This window comes from Dendrobium catenatum, unplaced genomic scaffold (genome assembly GCF_001605985.2).
Source record: "Dendrobium catenatum unplaced genomic scaffold, ASM160598v2 original_scaffold_159283, whole genome shotgun sequence".
NCBI classification, from domain to species: domain Eukaryota; kingdom Viridiplantae; phylum Streptophyta; class Magnoliopsida; order Asparagales; family Orchidaceae; genus Dendrobium; species Dendrobium catenatum.
In genome coordinates this window covers 204595-217106 of record NW_021477709.1, presented here as the reverse complement: position 1 = coordinate 217106, position 12512 = coordinate 204595, and the positions used below count along the sequence as shown (strand labels likewise).

Sequence of the window (12512 nt, the reverse complement as noted above, 5' to 3'; positions counted from 1 at the left end):
GGTATTTTGTCGTCAATAGGTTGACGGAAGAGAAAAAATTGACGATAGTTGGCTTATGTTTGGAAGGGAAGGCGTTGGCTTGATACTAGTGGAGTGACATGAGGAGGCCCATACGGAGTTGGAGGGAGTTCATGGAATGCTTATTGGAACATTTCCGAACCAGCAGGAGAGGGTACTTCTATGAGCAGTTCTTTGCACTAGTACATGAAGGCTCAGTGGCAGATCATCGCAAGAGATTTGAGTACCTGGCAAGTCGATTGGATCAACTATCAAAGACTATTCTAGAGGGGAATTTCATGAAGGGACCCAAATCAGAGATCCAAACGATAGCGAGGGTCATGAAGCCTCATGACTTGGGAGAGGTTATGAGCTGGCACAACTGATGGAGGATTAGAAGTATCAGGAGAGGGGAGCTAGAGGCAACAGTTCAGTCGACTCTTACAAGATAACCACCACTCTCTTAACACCCAAGGGGCTGACATCGGGTAACATTTGTGAGACCCCAAGGGAGAAGCCAGTAGGTGGAGGAAGTGGGGTGAATTTCAAAAGGCTGATAGAGAGGGAGATGCAAGAGAAGAGGGCAAAGGGGCTATAGTTCAAATATGATGAGAAGTATACTCCATGGCATAGGTGCAGGGACCGAATTCTTCAGGTTCTTACTGTTTGTGATGACAAGGAAACTGAGGAGGAAGGTGAGGGTGAGATTGGGGGAGAGGTGCAAGACAAGCTGCACCTTGACGTGGGAGAGGTCTCCCTAAACTTAGTCCTAGGATTCACTCTGAGTCATATCATGAAGGTGAAGGGAGAAATAGCAGAAAGGGAGGTGGTGGTGTTGATTAATAATGGAGCTACCCACAATTTTATCTCCAACCAGGCATGGTTTAAAATTGCGCAATAAGAGGCGCACCTCAGTACAATTTCATCTTTTTAAGCCTCAAAGTCCACACAATGAGATCGAAAATTGAGGCATACGACTCAAGTTTTCAGAGGCACGCCTCGTCTCAGGTTTTAGAGGCGTTCGCCCCTCCCCCTCCCCCTCCCCCTCCCCCATCATTCTTCCGTCATTTTCGAAAATGAATTGAGGCTTTTCTCCATTATTCGAGCGATATTTTCCCCTCTTCGCTCCTTTCGAACTGCGTCAGCTTCCTTCCACCAAGAGTTGCTCTTCGCCTCTTGCTTGGAGTTCTCTTCTACCATGAGTTGGGCTGGAGTCTCCTACAACCGACCGCTTTAATTAAACTCCCTTGCAAATCTTAGTTGAGTGGTGGATTCAGTTTGATGATGGGACTCCAGAATTACAATGGTTTGCTGTGAAAGTTTTGGACTTAACATGTTCTTCATCTGTCTGTGAACAAAATTTGAGTACTTACAACCAAGTACATACAAAGAAGAGAAATCATTTGTCGACATTGAGGATGAATTCGCTAGTGTACATTATGTACTATAGGAGACTCAGAGACAGGAACTTGAAGAAAAAATGATTAATGGATGATTAAGATCCTTTGCTTTGCGAGGATGTGGCATCTGATAATGTGTGGTTTTTAGATTATGAAGTTAAAGTGATGTCATATGAATTACAAGATGATGCTTTAAATGTTGATTTCTTTGATGGTCATAAAGCATCTACATTCACCACAACTAAAGAACAAATCAAGAAAGGTATATAAATAAAATAGTTTTCTTAGACTTTTATTAATGTTACATTATTATTATTCAATTTGATATTGTTCAAAAATATTTAGGGAAAAGGAAGATAACTGATATTGAGAAAGAAAGAGCTGATTGGGAGATATTAGACTCTATAGGAGAGGAGGAAGGAGAGATCAATTCATCATAATGATGATTCAAATGAAGACCCCCTTAGTGATGACAGTGCTGAAGACTTATGAGTTCTTATGTGATATGTCATTGTTATTTATTTTTTGAATTATATGTTAATGAAAAGAACACTATGATTTGAGAAAGATAGCATTTGAGTTGAACTATATTTCATGTTACCTCATTATTGGGATATATGTTTTCACTTCATATCTTGTGCCTTTCTATGCTTTATATTATTTACTCATTAGAAAAGTGGAGGATTGTGTTATGTAGTCGACAGCCAGCATACAATTGGTCGAATAATCATAACATGAATCCTTTAAAAACTTGTGTTAATGCTAGTGCCTTCCCTGGAAGCGACACGCTGTATGGCCTGAATACAACGACAAGTGTGCAAGGGCTGCTACACCTGCGCTCGGGTGCAATTTTAAATGGGCAAGGGTTCCCACATCAAGGACGGATGTGGGCAAATATGCTAGTTTATGAAACTAAAATTATGATCGAAACTTGGAATATAGGCTCACTTTTAGGAAAATTGATGAAATTAATAGATATTATGATTCATAGAAAAATAAATATTCTGTGCATTCAGGAAACTAAATGGGTTGGAAAGAAGGATAAGGAGATTGATAATTTAGGTTATAAACTATGATATTTGGGTAGGAGTCGTACTAGAAATGGTGTAGGTGTGATTTTAGATAAGAGTTTGAAAGTTAATATTATAAAAATTAACAAAATTGGATATAGAATTATAGTTTTAAAGATTGTTGTTGATGTTAAGATTGTTAATATTATAAGTGATTATGCTTCTCAAGTAGGACTAGATATGAATTCAAAATTAAAATTTTGAAATGATTTAGAAAAATTAATACAAAAGATACATCTTGAAGAAATAATTTTTATTTGAGGAGATTTAAATGACATATTGGTAGAGATGTAGATGATTTTAAAAGTATTCATGATGGTCATGGTTTTGGAACAACAAGTGAAGGTGGTAAGACCATATTAGATTTTTCTTTAGCTTATAATTTTTTAATAGTTAATACCTTATTTAAGAAAAGAGATTAGCATCTTATTACTTATAAAAATGGATATAATAAAATATAGATTGATTATTTTCTTATAAGAAAATTAGATCGTTTAGATTGCAAAGATTGTAAAGTTATTCCGAGTAAAAATTTATGTACCCAACATCGATTATTAGTTTTAAATTTTAAGATAAAGGACAGAAAATAAAAAATAAAGTAAAATGATATTCTCGAATTAGATGGGGGCATTTAAAGAATATTAACAAAAGTATTTTTAAGAGTAAGATTTTAGGTCTTAAGATTTTATTTGTGCATAAGGATGCTAATGTTATGTGGGAAAAAAATGCTAGTTATATTAAGAATATTGCAAAAGATGTGCTTGGAGTTTTGAAGGAAAAAGCTTCTAATAGTAAAAACAGTTGGTGGTGGAATCCAAATGTGCAAGAAAAAATAAAAAAAAATTAGAAGATTTGTTATAAAATTTGGTTTAGATGTAAAAATTCTGATAATTGGGAAAGCTATAAAAAGGATCATAAGGAATCTAAAAAAGCTATTTGTGATGCAAAGAGCTTAGCTTTTAATGATTTATATAATACATTAGATATTAAGGAGAGAGAAAGATATATGTATAAGTTAGACAAACAAAGAGATAGTAGTAAGGATTTAGTTTAACTGAAGAGGATGAAGATCAAAAAATACTTTTCTTAGAAGATGACATTCAAAAAAGGAGGATAAGATATTTTGCTAAATTTTTTAATGAAAAATGTGAAAATATGATTGACTTTAGTTACTTTAGTACCCTAAATGAAAATAAAGATTTTTTTTATCGGCATATTAGTAAAATCGAGGCTAGAGAGGCTTTAAAGAAAATGAAGTGTGGAAAAGCTGTTGGACTTGATGATATTCCAATAGAAATGTGGAAATGCTTAGGAGATGAAGGAATTTCTTGGTTTACTAAACTTTTTAATACTGTTTTGAAGACTAAAAAAATGTCAGATCAGTGGAGAATGAGTGTGTTAATTTTTATTTTTAAGAATAAAGGTGATGCACCAGAGTGTGCGAATTATAAAGGAATTAAGTTAATGTGTCATACTTTAAAGCTATAGGAGCGATTTATGGAGCGAAGGTTGCGGCGTGATACTAATGTTTCTCAAAATCAATTTGGATTCATGTCGGGTAGGTCTACTATGGAAACCATACATTTATTGAGAGGTTTGATTGAGAAATATTGAGAGAATAAGGAGGATCTACATATGATATTTATTGATTTAGAGAAAACATATGATAAAGTTCCAAGAGAAGTGCTATGGAGAGTTCTTGAAAAGAAAATAGTTAATAACACTTACATTCAAATCATTAAAGATATGTATGCAGGAGCTACCACTTGTGTTCAAACACTAGGTGGTTTGACCAAGTATTTTCCTATTTCGGTTGGATTACATCATGGATCAGCCTTAAGCCTATATCTTTTTGCTTTAGTCATGGATGCTCTCACTAGACATTTGCAAGAGGATGTACCTTGGTGTATGTTTTTTTCTGATGATATTCTTCTTGTTGATAAGACCAGAGAGGGAGTTGAAGCTATACTTGAATTATGGAGGTCAACCTTAGAGTCTAAAGGTTTTCACTTGAGTAGATCTAAAATTGAATATAGGGAGTATAATTTAGTAGCAATAGACCTAGTGAGGGGATTGTGAATTTGGGCGAGCAAGTCATTAATAAGAGTACACATTTTAGATATCTTGTATCCATTGTTCAGAGTGATGGCGAAATAGATGGGGATATTATCAGCAGAATTCAAGTTGGATGGTTGAAGCAGAGGAATGCATCGAGCTTGTTGTGCAATAGAAAAGTCCCCCTCAAACTTAAGGAAAAATTCTATAAGATGGCGGTGAGACATGGAATGATTTATGGTGTCGAATGTTAGCCATTTGAAGAGAAGAATAATACCAAGTTAAGTGTTGCAGAGATGAGGATGCTTAGGTGGATGAGTGGCTTTACCCTTAAAGATAGGATATGAAATGAGCATATATGTGAAAAGGTTGTAGTAGCTCCTGTGGAAGATAAGATTAGAGAGAGTCGCCTCAGATGATTTGGTCACATTAAATGGAGGCCTTTCGATGACCTGGTTAGGAAAGTTGATGTATTAGGTTTGACTTATGTTACGAAAGGTAGTGGTAGACCTAAAAAGACTTGTTTAGAAAATATTAGAAATGATTTTTTTTTTATTAGATTTAAATGAGAGTTTGACTTTTAACAAGACACAATGACGAAAAAGAATTCATGTAGCCGTCCCCACGTAGTGGGACAAAGGCTTGTTATTGTTGTATTATTTATTCATTAGTATATAAAAAATTTAACATTTTATGTTTACGCTATTTTTTTATTTTGAGGCTTATGCCTCAAACCACCTTGAGGCTTACGCCTCGCCACACAAATGAAAAATGCCTCAATATCCGATTACGCAATTTTAAATATTGCAAACATGTCGTGGACTAATTAGGGGTGACATGGTAGATACAGGGTGTTATGGAGTGATGATGGATGCAGTGAAGGTGGAGACGGCTAGGGGATATGTAGGAGAGTAGTATTGATCATGTAGGCAGTTCAAGTGAGAGAGGATTTTCTCCCATTGGAGTTAGGAAGCATTGATGTAATCCTTGGGACAAAGTGATTGTAGACCTTAGGAGACACCAAGATCAACTGGGGAGCATTGACAATAGAGCAGGTGGTGAAAGGGAGAAGGGTAGTGATAAGGGGAGATGATGGGCTCTCCAAAGCCATGATATCACTTAAAACCATGGTGAGGAGCATACAGGAGCTGGGGGAAGGTTATATGGTGGAGCTGCATAGGATGGATGGGATCAGATTGGAGGAGGGTGGGGACATTTCCTCTTTCAGTGCATCTATTGATTCAACATTTCAGTGAGGTTTTCAGCAACCTCAGGGATTGCCACTGCTAAGGGAGCAAGAACACGATATCACCTTTAGGGAAGGTGTGTCACCTATCAGTGTTAGGCGCTACCGCTATCCTCAATTTCAGTTGATCAGAGAGATGCTAGAAGTAGGGATTATTAGGCCCAATGTGAGTCATTTATCTAGCCCAGTGTTACTAGTTAAGAAAAAGGATGAGAGTTGGAGGTTCTACGTAGACTACGGGGTAGTGAATAAGGAAACTGTACCAAACAAGTTTCTCATCCCAAGGATAGATGAGTTATTGGATAAGCTAAGTGGGGCAATGATTTTACCAAGATCGATCTGAAGTCATAGTACCATCAGATCTTAATAAAAAAGGAAGGATGTACCAAAGACTACTTTCAAAACCCACGAGGGGCATTATGAATTCCTAGTGATGCCTTTTGGCCCTACTAATGCCCCAACCACTTTCCAGTCCCTCATGAACAAAATTTTTCGACTCTATCTCAGGCGATTTGTGCTGGTATTTTTTTATGATATTATGGTTTATAGCAGGTCAGAGGAAAAGCACTAGGAGCACTTGATGAAGGTTTTAAAGGTGTTACAGGAGCATCGGCTGAAAGCCAATCTGAAGAAATGTTGCTTTGCCCATGCCAGTGTAGAGTACTTGGGTCATATAGTCTCTGAGGAGGGTATAGTTGTGGATTAGTCCAAAATTGAGGATATCTTAAGATGGCCACTGCCCAAGAATCTCAGGGAGTTGAGGGAATTCCTAGGGCTAACTGGCTACTTTAGGAGATTGGTGAAGGGTAATAACATCATCGCATGGCCACTGATAGAATAGTTGAGGAATGATGGTTTCTTATGGGGGATAGTAGCCACAACAGCTTTTGAGAGATTAGAGAAGGCCATGACCATCGTGTCGGTCTTGGCCCTACCCGATTTCACTCAGGTCTTCATAGTTGAGACAGATGCCTCAGGGTCTGCATTGGGAGCAGTACTCATGCAGAACCATCGACCTCATTACCTACTTCAGCTAAGTGTTGACAGCTAAAGCCAGGTTGAAGTCAGTCTACGAGAGAAAATTAATGGTCATTGTGTTAGCCATACAGAAGTGTCGGCCCTACTTGTTTCATCAACATTTAATTGTCTGGACAGACTAGCGGAGCCTGAAATACTTGTTGGAACAGAGGATGGTGACAGAGGAGCACTAGAGATGACTATCAATGTTATTAGAATATGAATTTGAAATCCAGTATAGGCCAGGGACATAGAACAAGGCAGTGGATGCCTTGTCATGGGGAAGTTACAGACGATAGCAGTGTCGATACCACTTCGATTAGGGGGCCCTTAAGGAGGAGAGTGCATGGGATGAGGCACTGGGGAGGATTAGGGCAAATTTATTGAAGGATGGGAGTTACCACCTGGGCTATTCGTTAGAAGGGGAGAGACACTTGTATCAGGGGTGATTTGTGATGCCTAATACATCAGTTCATATTCCACACTTACTCCAGGAGTTCCATGGGAGTGCTATTGGGGGTCATACATGAGACTTGCCTCAGAGTTGTATTGGAAGGGGATGCACAAGGATGTGGAGATGTTGGTAGCCAATTATGAGGTTTGTTAACGGAATAAGTACATGGACATTGATCGGGTGTGGGAGGAGATTTTCATGTATTTAATAGAAGGGTTGGCTCGATTTGAAGGCTTCACCTTGATTCTAGTGGTGATAGACTGGCTAAGCAAGTATGCTCATTTTATTCCCCTACGACACCCCTACACGGCAGTGACAGTGGCATCAACTTTCGTCAAGGAGGTGATGAAACTCTATGGGATACCGGAGGCTATAGTTTCCGACAGGGATAAGCTGTTCCTCAGCCATTTATGGAGAGAGTTATTCAGATTGCAAGGGAAAGTACTGAAGAGGAGCACCGCCTACCACCCACAGACCGATGGGCAGACGGAGGTGGTAAATAGAAGCTCGGAGACATATCTAAGATGCTTTGTGTAAAAAAACCCCTTGGCTTTGGGCCAAGTGGTTAGCATGGGTAGAGTACAACACCTCATATTATTTTGCTTCTCAAATGACCCCATTCATGGTGTTGTATGGGAGAAATACACCTCACCTTGTGCATTTTGGGCAGAGTAACACACCAGTTTCTTCAGTAGAGGCATACTTGGAGGAGATGGACAGGGTGTTGGAAGAATTGAAAAAGCATCTGTTGAGGGCTCAACAGATTATGAAGAAACATGTTGATGGGCAATAGGAAGGACATCCGATTTGAGGTTGGGGAAAGGGTATTCTTAAAGCTAAGACCTTACAGGAAGACGACAGTCACCTTCAAGAGGAATGAGAAGATGGCTTCAAGATATTTCGACCCTTATGAGATATTAGAGAAAATTGGAGCAGTAGCGTACCGTTTGAGGTTGCCTCCAACAACCACCATTCACCTAGTGTTGATCAAGTGGAAGGACCTTCTTGATTCTGATGCTACATGGGATCCCTACAAAAGGGTGAAATATCAATTCCCCTCTTTCCATCTTGAGGACAAGGTGGTTCTTTGGGAGCGGGGTATTGATACGATTGGACCAGTCAAGCCGACCCAAACCTACAGTACTGCAGGCGTAAGCGTGCTAGTTCGCAGGCTACTGATTCCGCCCCCCTTGGGGTGGGATCCGCTATCTAGGGTTCATTGTTTGAGGGTTATTTAGTCATTTGATGTTAATTTTATGTTTGCTTTAAGTACGAGTTTGTATTAGAGTTAGGACATCTTTTTTGTGGCTAATTTCTTAGTTATCTTTGGTGTATTGGGCTTTAGTGGTTTCTAGAGAGTTTTAAAGAGATTGATTCTCCTCTCGAATAGAGGATTGTTTGTATCTTACTATTTCTTTTTATCTCCTAGCAATCAAGAGTGTTTTTCTTGTTTTCATCCATAAAAAACAAAAAATCTGCTTGGTTAATCCGCTGAAATTCTGATTTCAGTAATTATTTCCTGCTTTTTCTTATTGTTTCCTATCGGAATCTCAAGGCTTTTGTGCGAATCATTATGATAAAAAAAGAAGTGAGTGTTGATCTTTTTTAGATGGAGAAGAAAAATAAAAGAGGTCTGAGAAATGCACAAGATAAAGTTGAAAAAACAAAAGTGGCTCTAACTAACAAGTGAATCCAGCTGTAATAAAGTTTGACTAAAATCCTTGATTAAACCAAAAAGATTTGTTATCAGTCCTTGCTACTATTATTAATGACAGTAGGGGTAAGAAAATTGGTTGGCAACAAAGAAAATAACTTGATGGACCAAGTATCAAGGCATTTACTTATTTAGAAAAAGTATAAAGATACCCCCTGTTGGATCCAATGTTATATGTGGGCAACATCAGTATCTTACTCATAAAACTTGTAAGGTTCACATAGAAAAAAGCAGTCAGAAAATGTGAAAAATAGAGAATATAGAGAGAGGCTATAGGATTTCACTATATTGTCAAAAGTGCAAGATTTGAGTACAAATGACTTGGTGTGTCAGAAACCCCCCCTTGACCATCTATTATAGGTTTTGTTCAAGGTTCATTGCTAGGAAAAGTTATGCCAAATAGAAAATATGAGTTTTGCGATTTAATACATGAGGTATGTAGCTCGAAATATATGACAGTGCATTTTGATAATTGACTTAGGTTATCCCTAGATAATTAATTTCCGTTAGACTTCTCCGCTAGGCATTAATTAGGTGATTCTATATAAAATTCTTGTGTTGTTGTGCACTGATCTTCTTTTATGTTTTATTTTCTTCATTTTCACTCTTTATATTTGAATTAGGTTTCACATATTTCCTAGCAGTTATGATGCATCATCTTATTTTATTAAGTTTGTATATGCTTAAGTATAGCAAATTTTATGTCATCTCCGATAATCATGCCTGTAATTGAATTCTTTTTCTTCAACTTTCTTTAGTCCATGCCATAATAGATTTCTTAAATTGCTTCTCACCTTTATGTTTATTTTAACTTCTATAAGTGTTTCAGGTGCATCCTGTATTAATGGTGATTGGTTTTGTGCTCCTAAATGGTGAAGGTATAATGCTGCTTCCCTATTTGAATTTTATCTTTGAGCAAAGGCCTGATAATAGTTGTTGATCTACTACATCCTTTTCCATTTTGTGTGGTGGTACGTGTGCGTGAGTGTGAGGGAGAGGGAGAGGGCTAGATTGGAAAGGCATCCCAAATAACCTCAATGATTGGAAAAGCTTTTAGGTTGCGTTCATGCTCAGCTCTATCTCTTCTTAGATCTTGATCTGGATTGCTTCCTCCCTTTGTTAGCCTGAAGTTGAAACGCCAGTTGTACAGAAGGCTCTCTCTGGTGAGATGGCTAATGATGCTTTTACCTTATATATGCTGGACTATCATCAGCTTTAGGATTTAGGCATATTTGGCTGCTTCTAACTTTGCCTGGCTTAAAAGAAGTATTATTTCAATTTAATGAGGAAGTAATTAATCCAAGTTAATTTATCATGTTCAGTAGTTTTTTGAATTTCTCTATATATTTTGTTTTAAACTTTCTTCTCTAAAGTTGCTTAAGCCGTCTCAAAAGGACCATACACTTATAATACCGTTTGGCGAAGTGGGAAACCTGGTTTGATGTTTTCCTGTCAAAAGAGATACTCTACTTTAGTGACAAGTTACAACAGATAAACTAGATATACTAACCTAATGCATATTAGATTTATACTTGAGGACTTCCGTTATATATGCTGGTACGTTGTAAACCCTTGTGCTTGATTTTTGGTTTTGCATGATTGCAGCCATTTTAGCTTACCGGACGGTGTCAGGCACGAAGAACTTCAAAAAGGCGGTGCATCTTACAATTCAATTTTTTGCCTTGCTTTTGGGCTTGATTGGTATATGGGCTGCTCTTAAGTTTCACAATGATAAAGGAATCGACAACTTCTACAGCCTTCATTCCTGGTTGGGACTGGCATGTTTCTTCTTATTTGGAATTCAGGCACATTCCTCAACTGTCGTCCTAGCTCTTTTGTTTCTTGTTCTTTTGTCATTATTCAAGTGTCTTTTTGCTTGTTTTTTTCTTCAGTGGATAGCTGGATTTGCCACCTTCTGGTATCCAGGTGGCTCGAAAAACAAGAGAAGTTTCTTGCTTCCATGGCATGTCTTCTTTGGCCTGTATGTCTATGCACTTGCTCTTGCTACAGTTTGTACTGGTATTCTTGAGAAGGCCACATTTCTCCAGATGAATAACGTGATTTCTCGGTATTCATCTGAGGCTTTTCTGGTGAATTCCCTTGGGATCTTGCTGATGCTTCTTGGTGGCACTGTTGTTCTTGCGGTTATTGCACCTGCAAATGTGAAGAGTGATGGCCCGAGAGGTGCTATGGAGTAGGTAAGAGCTGAGCTGACATGCGAAAATTGATGCTGGGCTATTGTTTGTTTCATGTTACAGAATATGCGGGTCTTGGTGACAAATTTTATGTATGAGGTCAATTGGTTTTTTTTTTTACAAATAGAAATTAATAGATTTTGAAAATTAAATTGAGAAAACATGTAGAAAGTAAGAGATTTTATGTAGTATGATGGAGTTTTTCTTTTTAATTATTCTAATTAACTTTTTAGTATATTCCTGACACTACCATGTATTATTTAGCTGCAACATTGCATTGTAACATGTAATTAAATTCTCCCATCCAAAAGAACGAGGGGTGTAATAAATTTCTCCCATCAAAATCGCTAGTTTAACAAAGAGTGGAAAATGTATCGTCTGTGAACATCAAATTTTACTGAAACCTTTACATAGAAGATATAAAAATTATAAATTCTTGAACATTCTAAAACTACTAATATTAAAACAATGTTAAATTTGTCCAATATAATGATAATGTTTTACCAAAACAATAATCATGTGTAACACCCCACCCTAAATATTACCATTGAGTGTAACATGCATCACATAACATTTATCCTTTCAAAAATATTTAATACAACTTTTGTTTTTAGAAGTTCATATAAAAGATCCAACCACAAGTCTATTTATACATCAATGGAAGCATCATCTTCCAAATTAAAACCTAAAAAAAAACACATTTACAAAGACCCTAAGGAAATCCAAACAAATACAAAGTAACACAATATTTTCAATTGTATACTAACCTCATGAGTGTTGAGTCTAGTAATTAGGTTGTTAAGCCTAAGTAAATGTCCCAAGGCTACCAAGAGGGGGTGAATTGGTAGTTTAAAAAATTTAAGTCCCCTTTAGAAAATTATTGAACCGAAATAAAATTTCTTTTAAATTTTGTAAAAAAATGTTTTTCAACCACAGAGTTTTTTAAAACTTAAATATAAAGTGCGGAAACGTAAAAACAGTAAAGTAAATGACACCAGATTTATAGTGGTTCGGTCTATAAGCAGACCTACATCCACTCCCCAGAGACACCCTCTGAGTATTGCACCAATACCAATAGTGACTCTCCTTTTGCACCCACAGCAAGGCGGAGAAGCCTTTACAACACACTCTTTTCACCACTCCTCGGTGCGGGAGAGAACCGTCCGTCCTTTTACACAATTCCTAGTGTTGGCAGAGAACCGTCCGTCCTTTCACACTATCCTAGTGTGGGCAGAGAACCCGTCCGTCCTTTCACACTCTCCTAGTGTGGGCAGAGAACTCTTCCATCCTTTCACACTCTCCTAGTGTGGGCAGAGAACCCTTCCGTCGTTTCACACTCTCCTAGTGTGGGCAGAGAACCCTTC

General features: G+C 37.6%; 1 protein-coding gene across 1 annotated transcript in view; it reads left to right on the top strand.

Annotated features, from left to right (window-relative positions):
- LOC110099752 (probable transmembrane ascorbate ferrireductase 2) overlaps positions 1 to 11394 on the top strand; it is a 31519-nt gene extending 20125 nt beyond the window's left edge. The window contains exons 2-4 of the mRNA XM_020827040.2: positions 9783 to 9831; positions 10559 to 10758; positions 10846 to 11394. Of these exons, the coding sequence (XP_020682699.1) occupies positions 9783 to 9831; positions 10559 to 10758; positions 10846 to 11151 (555 nt within the window). The 3' untranslated portion in view covers positions 11152 to 11394. The remainder of the gene's footprint in view (positions 1 to 9782; positions 9832 to 10558; positions 10759 to 10845) is intronic.
- Positions 11395 to 12512: the final 1118 nt, after the last annotated feature.